This window comes from Monomorium pharaonis, chromosome 3 (assembly GCF_013373865.1).
Source record: "Monomorium pharaonis isolate MP-MQ-018 chromosome 3, ASM1337386v2, whole genome shotgun sequence".
Classification (NCBI taxonomy): domain Eukaryota; kingdom Metazoa; phylum Arthropoda; class Insecta; order Hymenoptera; family Formicidae; genus Monomorium; species Monomorium pharaonis.
Genome location: NC_050469.1, coordinates 19657474 through 19673606, shown reverse-complemented (window position 1 = coordinate 19673606; position 16133 = coordinate 19657474). Strand labels below are relative to the sequence as shown.

General features: G+C 35.2%; 1 protein-coding gene across 1 annotated transcript in view; it reads left to right on the top strand.

Moving 5' to 3' along the window:
• Positions 1-16133, top strand: part of LOC105836847 (heparan sulfate 2-O-sulfotransferase pipe) — a 28361-nt gene that overhangs the window by 6302 nt on the left and 5926 nt on the right. Inside the window, exon 2 of the mRNA XM_012681157.3 lies at positions 2472-2620. Within this exon, the coding sequence (XP_012536611.1) occupies positions 2472-2620 (149 nt within the window). The remainder of the gene's footprint in view (positions 1-2471; positions 2621-16133) is intronic.

The following is a 16133-nucleotide window of genomic DNA, read 5'->3' as shown; positions in this document are numbered from 1 at the left end:
ATCGTATATGCGTCTATAATATACACACGGAGAAAATAAGTAAATTTTGCAAATTTATAAACATGACTTAACCGCAAGTATATGATTGGCATATAATGTGCATATATCATTGGAAAGAAACGGCACTCATTTATTCGAACTAGGTTTTCCGTTAAGCGTTTAAATCAGAAATTAGCAGCCTTCTCTAACGTTTGCAAATTGTATTTTAATTTTCATAGAGAAAGAGAGAAAGAGAGAGAGAGAGAGAGAGAGAGAGAGAGAGAGAGAGAGAGAGAGAGAGAGAGAGAGAGAGAAAGAAAATGTGCCTGAATGACATGAAAGGATCGCGCAAGGACAGAAGCAAAGTAAGACATAATAATAGCATAAGTAAGACACAAATAAGACATAATGATAGTTAAATCATGAATAAAATCTCTATCTAAGAAATTATTGAAGACATTGACGAATGTGTGAACAATATTAAAAAGTTATCAAAACGCATAATTATCATAAATAAGTATAAATTACGAAATTTATTTCTTGTCTCAGAAGAGATTTTTATATATACGAGTTATAATAAACTTTCTCTAGCAACTAAGATTATATTCTAGTGTCAATTTCTTTCAGTCAAAAATTCGTATTTTCTGAAGAATTTGATTCTCACGTTAATAACAAAATTAACTGTTCAATGACAATACAATCACCTATCAAGCTACAATTTATTTGTAGAATTGAATTATAATGGGAAATATGAAAATAGGATTTTAACACTAGAAATGTAATCTCAAATGCAATCTCGAAGAATGTACAATTAAATTAATGTGCAATTCTATCTAATTATTTCACACAAAATATACAATATTTATTTAAAATAATAATGTTAAAAACTCGCATTTTCTCTCTCTCTCTCTCTCTCTCATTCTCTACTTTTTGATTATATTAACCTTATTTTAATCTTATCATTTAATCTTAATAATCATTAAAAAATTTCATTATTTAAATTATTTTCATAATTTTCGAATTTTACTTACAAACGAAAACATTGATGTAACGTCTTATGTGTGCGTCACTATAAAATAAAAATAATAGAACTTTTTAATATTCAATTATGTTCCATGCATTAGTACAATTGCAGCTGTGATATACATAATTGCTGCGCATCTCTATCAAATTGCAGAATCCAGCGACGTGCATTTAAAGTCGAAGTTGTATGTAGGACGATTGCATTGGCACTCTTAACGCGGTCACGTGAGAGATCGGGCGGAATACTACGCTCGAAGATCAAAGATTACATAGCGACCCGTTCACAGATTATAATGGAAAGAAATGTCGGGATCATTAGCACGGATTTCATTTCGGTATATGGCTCTTTAATCGTGGCTCCCGATTGTGATTCTTTCACGTTAATCGTTGACGAACGACGCGAGGAAAATCAATTATTTCTTCTCGTCCCTGCCTCCTTTCCTGGGTCGAAGATTACTAGTGAGGCTTGATAATAAAGGCGCCTCGCGATTTACTATGCATTGCATCGCGCAATCTTGAAACTTGTAATCGTGGAAGGAATCGATTACAATGGTCTCGCGTGCGCCGCCTGTATCGCGTTAATGCAACGTTTACTGCATTATTTATGATATACCGTACGAATAACGACTGCTATCACGGTGCGATTCGCAATGCCTTTGCTATTGCCCGCGTGTATTACACAGCTTGTTAAATGGAAGGGCTCGAGGGCAATAATGCATTGAGAAAGGCCTTAAGCTAATAACGTGTTACAGTACCTTTCTTCACAGTCTTTTACGTCTTTTGATATTAATTAGTAACGCTTTTATGCCACAAGATTTTTAAAAAAGATATCATAAGAGGCTCTCACATTTCTCGAAGATTGATGTTCTTAAAAAGCTCTCTTATGGACGGATTATTGCCAGGTCTGTGAAAAGTAAAAGTTTTCCCGAGACTTTTTCTTACATTCTTACACAATTTAACACATCATCGCTTCGGGCTTTTCGAATTTAATCGCGTTTCAATTTAATCGAATGTGCATGATATGCGCGAAAGACACACCTGTTGCGTCGAACCCCGCGAAATTGAAGCGACCGTCAAGCTTCATGGTCGACGGGTATTCTCCGAGAACCAGGTCATACGGAGAAACATCATCTCCTAGACGGGACGACCAATTACGAGATGGATGGCTTCGCCGTGCTCTGATTCCTTCACTACCAACCTAGATGACGATCGGCTCGTAATATTTAACTTGCGAAAGGGCTTCTCGCAATTTCGCTCCGCCATGACAGTTACAAATTAAACTCTTCGATGTTTACGAATCGACGAGATAGATATTACCGTTCATCGCATATAACATATAGAAACAGCATCCCGCAAACTGAGGAGAAACATTACAAATAATACTAAACAAACAAATAATTACATAATATTAATCTAATGCAATTAAATAATATAATGTTATTAATTAATTAAAATTTTATTACTTACAGGACGATCGAGTTGATTGCTTTGGTAGCGATATCCAGTACACTTTTTCTCTTTCTACACACAAGAGATCTACACTCTCGTCTGAAAAAAATGGAAATACGTCTTCAACCGGGAGAAGAGGAGGTGCTCTCGGCAAATCAGCTCTCGTCCGGTAATATATTTCACAATAAAATTGAAACAAGACGCACAAGGTTGGATATTAAAAAACTCACTCTCTCTTTCTCTCGTTCTATGTAGAAATAAGATATAGAATTATGCGCTTGCAAAAAGTAAAATTAAAATAAATATACATATATCAAATAAATAAAAAAATATAATATATTAAAGAAATAAGAATGGAAAATTTATGCAAATTATAACCAAGTGCACATTCTAAAAAAATATCATAAATTATCTTGTTTAAATAACAAATAATAAATAACATGCAAATAAAGAAATAATCGTGAAAAGTAACATTACTAAAAGTGCTTCGAGAAGTATTTTATCTCTTTTTTAATGTAATGATGACAAGATTTGGGACCGTTAGAAATGTTAATTGGAAGAAACTAATTATCAATTTAATTACACAAACGTGCGATAATGGGCACTAGTTCTCGTCGCCTGAAAATGGACTACTTTGGAATTACACTCGGCCGGCGCGCCATAATAGACACGTTTATACATGAGCTTTTACGTGCTCGTACATATTCCCGGAGGGTGCTGTTGACTTCCCGGTTGAGGAAGGTCAAGGTGTGAGAGAGTGAACGCGCATAAGATTCAAAGAGAGTTAAAGATGCTTATGCATTTCGCTCACAGCCCTCACAGGACGCAGGAAGATGTCTGTTTATCGTTAGTACTTGAACATTTCTCATAATTTTACATTTTTTAATTTGAATTCTAGAATAGGATACTTTGAACATACTGTTCAACTTGATAAAATATCTCCATTTTAAGTTATTATGTATTTAAGTTAAATATATATATATATATATATATATATATATATATATTCTTTTTTAACTGAAGAAATATAATCAAGTTTAAAATTTAGACAACGTAATAATTTGTTTCAGCAATACTTAAATTTATATTTTAAAAGAATCAATAACAAGTTCAAGACAAAGAAATTGTTAATGATTTTCAACCTTTCAAATGTGTGTGCACAGATGTTAAGAAAGCGAGATCTCTATCGCTTCAATATCACATCTATTTTGCAAGATTTGTAACGGTAGCAAAGAACTTGGTTCGCTCACGCTCGCGCACTAATTATTCATGCACCTTCTATCGCTCGCTTTACACCTGATAATCCGCATCTTTGCCGCGCCGTATTATTTATTACGTTACGGCTTGCTATTACGTCCGGCGCCGCTTTATTATTTAAAGCGGCGCAGGCACACTGTCTCGAAGCGAATCCGAATCGTGCAAAACACTTACAGATTGTTCCCGATATACAATTTCTTGAAAATCGACAGTTACTTATGTATACATTAGTATATTATTCTAGAAGAAGTGTTACATGTTTATATATACGCTTTCCTATTTTTTTCACAGATATATCTTATAATTATCAATCGTTTTTTAAATTTATATTCGTTATGTGTTTTATTTATATTTTAACCTGTAATTAGTTTAAAAAAGCACGAAAAAATATTGAATAATTTTCTAACATCTAAAAGTATCCTGAGTAAGGAGAACACATGTCAATTTCACAGAAATTTATGCGGAAAATAGTTTTTGATATCGCATAAAATCAGCTACAAAATGCTTATGAGTACTCTTATAAAACCGTGTGAAGCCGCCTTTACTTTCAATGGTGTCTCTACACGTGAGTTAAAAACGTTATTCATGGCCTACATGGCAATCTTCACAGAAATTCGTCTCTCCGTAGAACACAATGATTAACAATGTATTATGAACGCAGCTCACAATTATTATAATAACTAGTCGCATTACTTTCTACTTGAAATTTCACAATTGAAAGAGTAAACATCAGCCTCTCAGTTTTTTTTTTTTTGTTAAGCGAAAGTCAGAGCTATTTGAACGAACTACATGCATTTGCATTATGATCGAAATAAACAATATTTTATTTCCATGACAAAGAAGTTTCGATAAAAACATTATGAACACGAAACATTCTATCTACAAGTACAATCATTAAATCTCCCCGAAAAAAAATATCTACAAGGATTAATAAGTGTACGCGTTTTTCTAAAATATTCAAAAATATAATTACATACAAATTTAAAAATACTTTTAAAAAATTTTCAAAATAATTATATAGAACATTTAAGCTAGTTGCTAGAATGCTGCAATTCATCATGCATCCTACGTAACTATTTTGAATTCGACAAAAATTTTCATATCGTTTATAAACCTTGTCTAGTTTTTTTATACTTTAGCAAAACTGTTGCTTCTATACACATGTATAGTTATATATTAAATTAACTATATTTTTTGTGATTTTCATTTAAAATTTTCATAAATGATTATACATAAATTTATCTATGTGCAGTTGATAAAGTGTTCAACAACAAAGTGTAAACACTTTGAACAATGCTTTCTCCAAACCAATGTATATACAGAAAACGCGTCGAAATTATTTTGCCCTAAAAAACTATCAAACCAATTATAACGATCGTAAATCGGCACTGATCGCCGAGTAGCATACGAAGAGCGTGAAATCCGCATGGGATACTCTTAAAAGCCGTTCACCAGCCTAGAGGAAGAGGCAACCGGGTACACGTGAAAGATAAAGGATGCTCTCCGGAGGCGGAATTGACCGAGCAGTCGAGAGTGGCCACGTCAAAGGGAGGTGAAAGGAAAAACGCCAGCGAACGTGAGCGAAAATAAATCAGACGCGTAGTAACGCTCGTGAGCGTTAAAAGGAGAAATGGATTAATCGCTCGCGGCGATATAAATGGCGATGTGAATGGAAATGAAAGTTCAATCGCTCACATGTACGTATATACTGGACCGCGAGAAGCTTCTATCGAGAAAGATATGCTCGATTCATATTGAGGATAGAAAGGATGAAAAGCCACGATAGGATAAAAAGATGATTGCTCGATGGACGAAAAGTAGTTGCTTAGATTTCGAAAAAAGTTATTCCGTGAGACATGCTTCATGCTGATAAATAACTTTTTTTTTTTTTTTTTCTAACAGCGACTGTCGCAATAAGAAATTTTCTTCTTAATCTAGTCAGTATAAATATATAGACTGAGATTGAACGAAAGCTAGGACATTAGCTTATAGAATCTCAAAGCCAGTGACAAGCTGTAGGCCGATACCACCCTGGTGTGAATAGAAGGAAGAAATTAAAGTTTGCGAGAATGAAATGGATTAACGAAGTGCCTTCCACTTCTTCGCAAGGAAGCATTCGCACCTTCGTGATGCACCCCGATATTATCGTGGCTCGCAACAGCTCGTAATACGTCCGCGAGGAATGTACAATGTCCGGCCTCTTCGCGCGCCAGATCGAGATCAAGGATGATCTATGAAGTGCCGTCATTCGCGGAAATGCGTGACTCAATAAAAATTCAAAAATACGATGCGATCGTAAATAATCTTTGTATGCATACGACCCCGGGTATCTTTCTTGTATATTTTTATATAAATTGTAGCCTTTGTGTGATGTGAATGTGCGTACAAAAAAATATAATTTAATTAAAAATGTAGAATATATCAAAATGTAACAAATTCTTTTAAAGAAATTATGTGTCACAAAGTTACACACGTTTCTTCCAATCATAAAAAGATGTTTCAATTTTCTAATTGGTATACATTAGTCTTTAATACGTTTTTACGCTGTACAGTGGTGAGAATTTTAATGAGAGGCGTATAATTAATTTTTACGCAATATTCTAACAAAATCAAATTCTTAAACTATTGAGGTTATTGTTGTATGTTATTTTCTCCGTTCTGATTGTTGTTCTGAAACGGCATTTCGTGCGAATAGATCTCTACTTCCTTGTTCGTGTTCACGCCTAACTTAATGATCCGACGATTCAGCATGGAATAAACTCGTACGAGGTGACAAGAAGTTTGCACTGGTCATACATGTAAATGTTATTAATGCGGTCAACGCTTTACATTCGATTTCGTTAGTGATGTTTACTCTAACTAGCCAGACATGAAATAACAATGTACATAAGTGAAAGTGAAGCACTTTTTGCATGTATGCGGTATAAAGTAGATGTACTTGTTGAAAGCAAAATAGCTCACGACTTCTTCAGACGCTATTGTTACAGTGAAAGTAACACTTTATCGATAAGCAAAAATATCATAATCAATTAATAGAATGTTGAGGTGACAAAAGTAATTCGTTCAAAAACTGAATCATTCTTTCGTGTACCTATCTGAAAAGTATGTCAATCTCTTATTTGTCAACCATCCAAGTAATTAATCAAGCATTATTTATCGGTAATTAATGTAAAATTATTTTAAAATAATCCATATGTGTAGAAGAGAGAAGACGGTTATGGAGTAGATGGAAGATTATTGAATTCATATACTTTGTATTTAAATATTCATATACTTTGTATATTTTGTATACTTTGTATACAAAGTATAAGAATTCAATAATTTGTATACTTTATGTTGAATTCTCGGGATAACCGTTCAAATTATTTCTTTACATACTGTTTAGATGTTACGACATGGCTACCGGTTATTAATGTTTGTTTTGTTGTAATGAAAGCTGCAAATTTCAGTATTATAAGTAGCCGAAAGTTTTATAGGTGTCTATTCTTTACTTCTTGAGAATTATGTCGGATATTCTAATTTTCTGTTTTGCAAGGTAATGATCTCGATTTAAAAAACAAAACAAGATCTGCAAAAGAGGAAATGCCATGTAAGGTTACAGAAAATTAAACACAAATTCAAAAATGACGCTCACCTTTGTTCGTCATGTACTTTCCTTCTAACTGTTGTCATGCAATGCTATTGTTCCGATCACAATCGGTCGACCAGGTTAAAATAAAATAGGAAGTGATCCTTATTGTAGCATTTACGATACACAATACGTCAGACTGTCCGCCTAAAGAATACGATTAGTTCAGCATAAACCATTCAGATTAATCATCGCCCACCATCATTTAAGTGAGAATGTATTGCGAAGATTATAATACTTTTATTTCTTCAGATGAATATATTACAATAAAAATGATAATAACTAAACATTGCTAAGATAGTACAGAACTATAGAAACTTAATAGCAGTCATTTTTGTAAAAACTTGTTAAAGTCCGTAAATTATTTTATCGATCCAAAAATTAATTCAAAAATATTCTGTCAATAATAAATAATTATTTAATAATTAAATTAAAATTTATAACACTCAAAAATATTTCTTTTTAATTATTATATAACATTACATAATATAATAAGTTTTTTGTTTAAATGTGTTATCAGTATTAGCACTTTTACACTATTATAAATTAAATTGAATACTTATTATATATGATAACTAAAACAGATAGCGAAACTTCTGTAGGTCAGATAAAGTTTTATATATGAAAACAGGTTTCATATATACAGCAGGTCCAATAAACATTGCGGTAAAACCCGTAATTAAATCAGACATAAAAAATTGATTGATTCTATACAACACGAAATAACAAAATTCCTATTTTCTACTATAATATTTTTTTAATAAAAAATCCAAGTATTTTTTATGACATATTTATTTCATCAATATCTGAATTTCGATGTAGACAATTTTTTTATATTTTCATAAAGAAATTTGTTAAATGTATAACACATTCTTTATGAATGTTTATGATCGACGATAATCTTACGAACGGTACAAGCGTTCTTGTACGGACCAGTAACGATATGTTATGGGTCACCGCAAACACTATCCGAAGGAAGTGATGCGAACAGTGTCCGTCTAACCCACTTCGAGCAATTTTCTTCTTGAAACGCATCAACGAGTTGGATCATTTTGCACGTATAATGTGCAAGCAGATCATGCCGAGACGCGCCGCGAGATGTGCTATATACGTCGAAATTTTATAGACGCATGACTCTTCCGCGTAAAATCATACTGAAAAGCTATAATTTCTCTGTACTTCAATCAGAATGTTATAAGGCAAGAAGATGAAAAAGGATGGAAGCGAAATAGGCATAAACGCCTCCAAGTAATCATAAAGTAGATTTAATATTTTATTATATGAGGTAATAATAAATCAACCAATCATAAAGTAGATTCATATAATGTCTTATTAAATATTATAATATGGTATCTATCTTTGTTCTATATATTAACAATTGTGAAAAATTTTCGAAATAAGCTTTCTCCCAATCTATCTTTTATCGTAATTTTTATTTGTGTTGTAACTTCCTGTTATAAAATTATAAAAAAAACAGCGGTTTTTTTTAAACATACATTACGTTTATTACGTTATAACTACATGAACATAATAATAACTTATCTTGTACGTGCGTAACACATATTTAAAATTATTCATAACTTAACGCGGTTGTTGTAGCCTGTAAGTTCCACCTAATCATGTTACATGATAATAAGGCTATAAAAGGAAAAGAAAGCGGACGTTTCTATTTTATTAGCACACGAAGAAATGCTACAAATTGTATAAACAAACAATTCTCATCAACACATATTATGGAAGTTTTATTTAACACATAGTTAGCAATTTCAATTTCACTTAATAAAATTGTTGATATTGAACGTTGTGCGCTTTTACTAACAGAATAAAATATTAATCTCTAAATAACCACATAATTTATCGTTAGATCAGATGTAGCGACAGTATTCTGCAGGATCGGCATTTTATAAAAGACTTGTTTGATTACCAAGCGACGATCAATATACTTCTAAGGATTAATAAACTTAACTTTCTAGAGATATTGTATAGGAATTACTAATAAAAGCTTACTTTGTGGCAAATACCTTTACGCTCCGGAGAGAGGTAACTCAAAAGGATGTAAATTTTAATAGCGAAAAAAAATATTAAATCTACTTTATGATTTATAAGAGACATATTTGTGTTTTGTTATATCGTTACGAATTTATTGCTCGTTACATGTGAAAGTCGGTTTTGATTTCATTTTTATAGCGTTATGATTATTCTATGAAAAAATAATGAATAATGGATTTAATATTGAAGTATACAGGTATACATTTTTATCTGACAAATATAAAATTTATTATACTAAAATGTAAACGTTTTCAACAAAACATGATAAAAATTACTAATACTAGAAACTAGTAACTCCTTGTTCAGACGATCCGATATAAGACATGCTGTTGCAAACTATTGATGCGAATTAAGCTTTTGTTTTTCGCTGCTAACATCCTCGGCGAATCCTTCAGATTCTTTGAAACTGGAAGAATTCATATTTTTTCGCGGCCATCGTAAAAGTAGCCAGCGAGTCGTTCTTCCCAAGACTTTGCTTAGGGCGAGCCCTTTGTATCTTTTACGGTTGAATCCATTACCGCGGAATCTTGTAAACGCTTCTCTTCGACCACAGACGGTATGTCACGATCACAGTGCCTTATAGACATTCTGGAAACAAGTTTTCTGCGACGAGAATAATTCCATATCATATCAAAGAAAAGAAATATTTTTCTTATTCTTAGCACTTTTATTCCTTTTTGTGCAAAATTATTTGTGCAAATCTCAATATCAGGACAAATTATATAAAAAATAAAAATCAAACGACTGTAAATTATCAAAAATTAAAAAAAAAAGAAATTAATAAATTGTATCCAACAAATATAAACCATTCGATCATGTATCTAAGTAATGATTAATATTAGTTATGAGAGCAAAGGTCAATATTTTTCTTAATTGATGAATATATCGGAAATCATATTTATTCAAATTAAACTTTTTCTTAAAATTTTGCTACTATTAGAATTTTGTTCTTTGAAGTAGATTTCTCTTGTTAAAGATTATTCTTAAACAGAAAACCCACTGAAAAGATCTCGATCGAAATGATTTTGAAGCATCGATCTCGACCCACATTTCCCATTCTTACGTGCTCGTCGCGAAAGTAGTCAGGCGACTCTCTTTCAAATTTCTCGCGTGAGACACTCCTCTATATGCAACGTCTTTCCTCGCGGTATGGCATCCAAAATCAAACAATTTCTCGCGATTATTGACCGCTCGAGCTCTGCCTCGTCTAAATTTACAATATTACTTGAGGCATCTGCTATCTACTGACGACAGCTGCGTATCATTAGTATTAGTCTAACACATATAAACCATTTGACACATATTAGGCATATACAATTCACTTTCACTAACATATTTACTTACTTTCAACTATAGTTTATTTAAACTTATTACGTATTCATTTCCTGTTAGTGTCATCTATTAACAAGAGGATCGCAAGCGAGAAAATTTTTGAAACTAACTTGAGATTTAGTTTTGACATTTGCAGAGATAGCTCGACATCTTCGATCGATATCGACATGGATAATTTGACCATAAATAACAAACGATACAATACGTGAAGAAGACAAGCCGTCGCAATCAACTCCGTGTTCCGTAATCATAATCTGTGTATTTCCTGGTTTATTGATTAAGAAAATTGCACGGTCGATCACTGTCACGGTCTAGCAACCGTTTGCATTACGATCTTCGACTATTCTCGTATGTACAAGTGCGTTCCCACGACAGCCAAGCCCAATCGGGGTAAAATTACTATCTGATCTTTTTTTCAAACACTTTTCAATTATCTCGCAGGTGTGCGCATACAGCAGCAGCATACCCGTCAATTCTCTCGGAACCTCGGTAAAGGAAAGGCGGAAAAGACCGCCTTAGTCCCACTTTTGACAAAGATGAAAGTCACTAAGCTTCTACCAGGCGTCACGAACAATTAGACCGCGCGAGATCGCCCAAGATACGACGCCGAGTGTCGTCCCGTCACCTCTTCTTTCCGCCGATCTCTGCAGCTTTCTCAAGTTCTGGATCAACGGGTCTCGTGACCGAAATGAGAGTAAAAGGTCGCCAGTCCAGCGGTGGACCAGCATGCGTGATGCCCTCCGCACCGTCGACTGACCTGTTCTGACCACTGACATCCTTTCTTTTTTTCCCGCGACGCACGCACAATATCTTGGTCACTAAGAAACGAGAGCATCTCGTGCGAATTTCCCCGTGTCCGAATAAGGATTCGTCTTTTTTTTTTTTTTTTTTAAGATCGAAGCTATTCAGAGAGTATTGCAACGGATAATTCGAGATTACGAGACTCTTGATGATGTACAATCAAGACTGACCTTGTTTAATTCCACGTTTTAACGAAGAAGCTGTAGCACTACTTTTCTTGTATGTTTAGTCTTTATCGCATGTAAAGGAAGTGGCTGTGTAAAAGCGATGCACAGACGCGTAATCGCACTGTGCTAACACAGCGCCGAAGTGATTTTCTCTTTTCAAACATGATTACAGTCTTCTTTCTTTATTCATCTACTAAAATACTGAATGCTTCCTTTTCTCACATTGCAGTCACGGCTTGATTGAAACAAAATGTTCGTTTAAGTTGCAATTGCTTTAAAAACAGCGTGGACGTTTCAGTTCAGTCACGAAGTAATTTCAAAGTAATTCTGAAGTGTTCATACAAATGGTATTTTTTTGATAATTATTTTTCACTACAAGTATCCTTTAAATTAATTTATTGTACAGATATTTTACATTTAACTTTTAATATATTATTAAATTAAATACGTTTGTAATCTAACACATTTTTTCCTCCTTTATTGAACAATGAAAAATAAGTTATAAGTGTATTCTAATGAACAATATATGTACATGTAGGTACATATATCATGTCATGTCCAAAATATTAAGAATCCTTATGTATACAAATACAGACAATATAAGTGAAAAGTAAATATATATATATATTAATTATTCCCGTTTATGGAATGTGAAATTATTCCTCCTTGTAATAAGCATGGCGTTAAATTGCAAGAAAATTAGGTTGTTCCACCGCATAGATATAAAATTAGAATGTGGAAAAAATGATATATCCGTAAAGTTTATGCTCCAATCCACCTTATTTTTACAAATGTTTAACTATTTTGTAATATAACTGTATCAGATACGAGTTAAAATTCATCGCGATTTCGTACCTCTCATATTACTTTTTCATCCACAGAAATATAATCACTAGATAGAAATAATATTTAAGTGGTAATATCAATGTTATTAAAATCTCTTTCACATACATATACATTTTAATATTCCAAGTTACATAGATAATAATTTACGCATAATGGTTCACTTTTCATATGTTATAATATCGTTGTTTGTTCTTCTTTCGCGTGTAAATCTCGGGTGTTGTAGATCCACGGGCGACGCAAATTAAGGCACTGGCCTCTGATTATGATGAAGATGAACGCGGATGGTGGTGCAGACAATTAAATAAAAAACTATATTATCGTGCAATTATCTTGAATTTATTAAGGCTGAGCTCAAGATAGGTCGGGCGGAAGTTCGTAACGAGTCGACATCTTTTACAGGAGTGTGTGGCGCGGAATCCTCGAGCAGGATCGCACCCGATCAGATGTACAAAGCGGAGATGACGGGATTTCCCGAAATCTCCCGAATTCACGCTGTCGGATTTGTTTTAAACTAAACTGAGATGAACACGCGGCGATTATCCGTTAGAACTGTATGGTTTTACTCAACGCGTCAATATATATATATATTTTTTCATTTAAGGCAATACGAAACAATCGTTATCAACTTTCTTCCATTTTATAAAGTAAAATAACATTTTCCACTGAACGTAAATTGAAAGCATTAAACAGGAAAAAGTTGCCAACAGAATTGTCACATCTTTTATTTGTAACTCTCTCTCTCCCCCTCTCTCTCCAAGAAAGTTTTGCAATTGTCCGTATGCAGGAGATAGCGTGAATTAACATTTGGTATAATATCCGTCACGGATAGAATATAACATAAAGAGCCAAGAACAGTTCTTGTTTCAGCGGGCAAAGATCAACGATCGGAAGATGCAACGCGAACGGCTTTTTGCCGGGATCGCCGGCTCTATGTCTTAAGCCGTGAATGACGTGAATAAAGCCCCCTACGCCTACGCCGCGGCGGTGCCCCCGGCGAGCGTGCAGTTCCGGACGTGGCGGTGTCTTGTCCGTCCATTAAACTTGCATCTGTATCGGTCACGAAGCTCGCCCGTTGCCGATTAGCCGCTATATCCTGCGGCCTCGCGAACCGCGGGGTGCGGTCAAGGGCCGCTGCGCGCTGATGCGTGTGCAAGCACGATAATTATTGACCGTCATAATTATACACCATTGAACAATTTTCAATTTGCACGATGCATTACAATCGATGAAGCGCGTCGTTGCCGCACCGAGAGTTACCGCCGAGAAGAGAAAATCTTACACAGAAAACATGCCGCGCGAGCTCAATTCTTAATCGAGAGCTCCTATACTGACCATAATGAATAATGTTTTACAAAACGTATCTTTGCGTTTCCGCATAAATTCTTCTTTTTACACATTTGTCCTTTATTGTAAAAAAAAAATCCTTTATTTTCCCAGTGAGAAATAGTACATCGAATCGACATCGATTTCGATGTCGAATTGATGTCGAATTCATTATCGTTTCTCGCTGGGTTTGGTCACCTCAATACCTTCGTAAAGTAACTTTCGAGATTGCTCTGGAAATTTACGATCTAAAAGGAAGCTTAATAAAGGATAATATAATAGATACTCTGCAAGTTATTATCAAAAGAACTGAGGAGTCTCTAATATTATGTTAGTCTTTGTGGCAATTTTCATTATTATACTATTACAGCTACTTCAAGAACTATGCAGGATATGTGGAAATGCCATGAAAAATATTAGACGTAAGAAGTACTTTGTCATTGCTATCGGTTATTGCACAGTATTATTTGTACACAGTATTGCAATATACTGTATAATCATGATAACACGGGTAACAAGCTAATACAAAATTAATTATGGCCATCGTGGTATGCATCCGCGACTTGGATTTTATCTGAAACATAGTTTTACAAACGGGCGGAATACAATGCCGATAGAAACCGTTATTGCACCGAGGTATCGCGAGCCAATCTTGTGCATAACTCATCGGCATTGTGCGCGAGTCGTCGTGAATTGCAGCGCTGCGGCGCACGTCAATCGGAAGTCTGCGCCTGATGGAGAACCGTCCGTGTTAAAGTGTTATGCGATAAGCTGACTTTGACTCACGTGGTTGTGCAAAAGAAGAAAGGGATTAAAAAGAGGACAAAAAAGAAGGGTAGGAGGGAGAAAAAGATAGGCACCGCCGCGCGCCGATACGATCGGTAATCGCCTCTGTCGGCTTCCCTTGCATTGCGTGAGGTCACAAGAAGCTGCCCGCGTTCGCGGCTCCTATTGTCAGTCTGCTCACGAACTGACTACATCTACTGCGCGCCTATCTCTCGTGCTATCCCAACCGAATCCCTGCCGTTACACGAATGTTTCGCGGTGCTTTCCGTTGAATCGAATTTCCGGTCAGCGAGTTGTCGATTTGACCTTCGGACGAGATATCGTAACAAGTTCGGAAACTTTCTGACACAACTCTAATATTAAAGCTGGCACTGCCATATCAGCACAATCGTAAATGTGACTTGTATAAAAATTAATTTCCCCTTTTTTGCTAATTAATTGTCTTATTTTCGAGGTTTTTGCTTCAGCCGAAAGAGCCTTGCGCTAAAAAGAATGCGCTAAAAAGGCTGCGTCAGCTTAACAGACGCGCGTCTTTCTGTCAACGTACATAACATAATTATTTATTTAATAAGATGACATCGAAATTAGAAAGTGTTTTAAACGTTTAATATTTGTTACTTTTTCAGTGCTTGAACGATTAAATGATAATTAGTTTCCGAAAGAGAAAATGCATATAAATTGATTCTCGAAAACGCCTAGCGGTTTATATTAAGCGTTTCACGCGAATTATAATCCGTGTTCGATCAAGCGGAAGAATCAGACTAGTCGCAAAGATCAGAGACAAAGTTTATGGAGCGATTGACCGGCTTTGGACGAAACAAGATCTCATTTCCAGTTGGCTGAGTCGCGGTAGAAACACACACACACACACAAAGAGATATAGAGAAAGAAAACTGGAGAAAAGGAGAGGCGTATCGGCGCGGCAGCAGCACGCGCGCTGTACCTTTTACCCTCTCGCGTTCGTTCCGCGCGCATGAAAGATGCTCTCAAGTATCTCGGCGGGGAGCGGTAACTTTCTAGAAATGACCAACGGTCGCGGTCGCCTACGGGGGACCTCGATTCCGGTCCCTCCGCGCGGACCGTTGATCTTGGCCAAGTTCCACGGCGACCTCTTAATCACCGCAATCACCAATTTATCCATCACGGGATTCTCGTTATCCCAGACTCGTGTACAATCGGGGGAAGGGGAGAGGGGGGCCGTACGTTTGAGGGATTGCGCTAACAAGACTCCGGAGTCGTACTTACTTTCTAGGCGTCCTAATGAATTCCATGGAGTTGCCCCGATGATCGATCGATCGATCACGTCGTGCGCATGGTATCGCTCATCACTTTCTCGCTCCAGCTCGGGATTATTTGTTCATTAATTCATTAATTGAATCGTTACCAGGAAATGTGACGCAAATTATACTTTTTGTCTCATCTTGCGTCACATAGACATCGACAAGACTCTGCGCGTGCTGAGCTCTTACGTAATCAGAATGTTAATTAGGTAT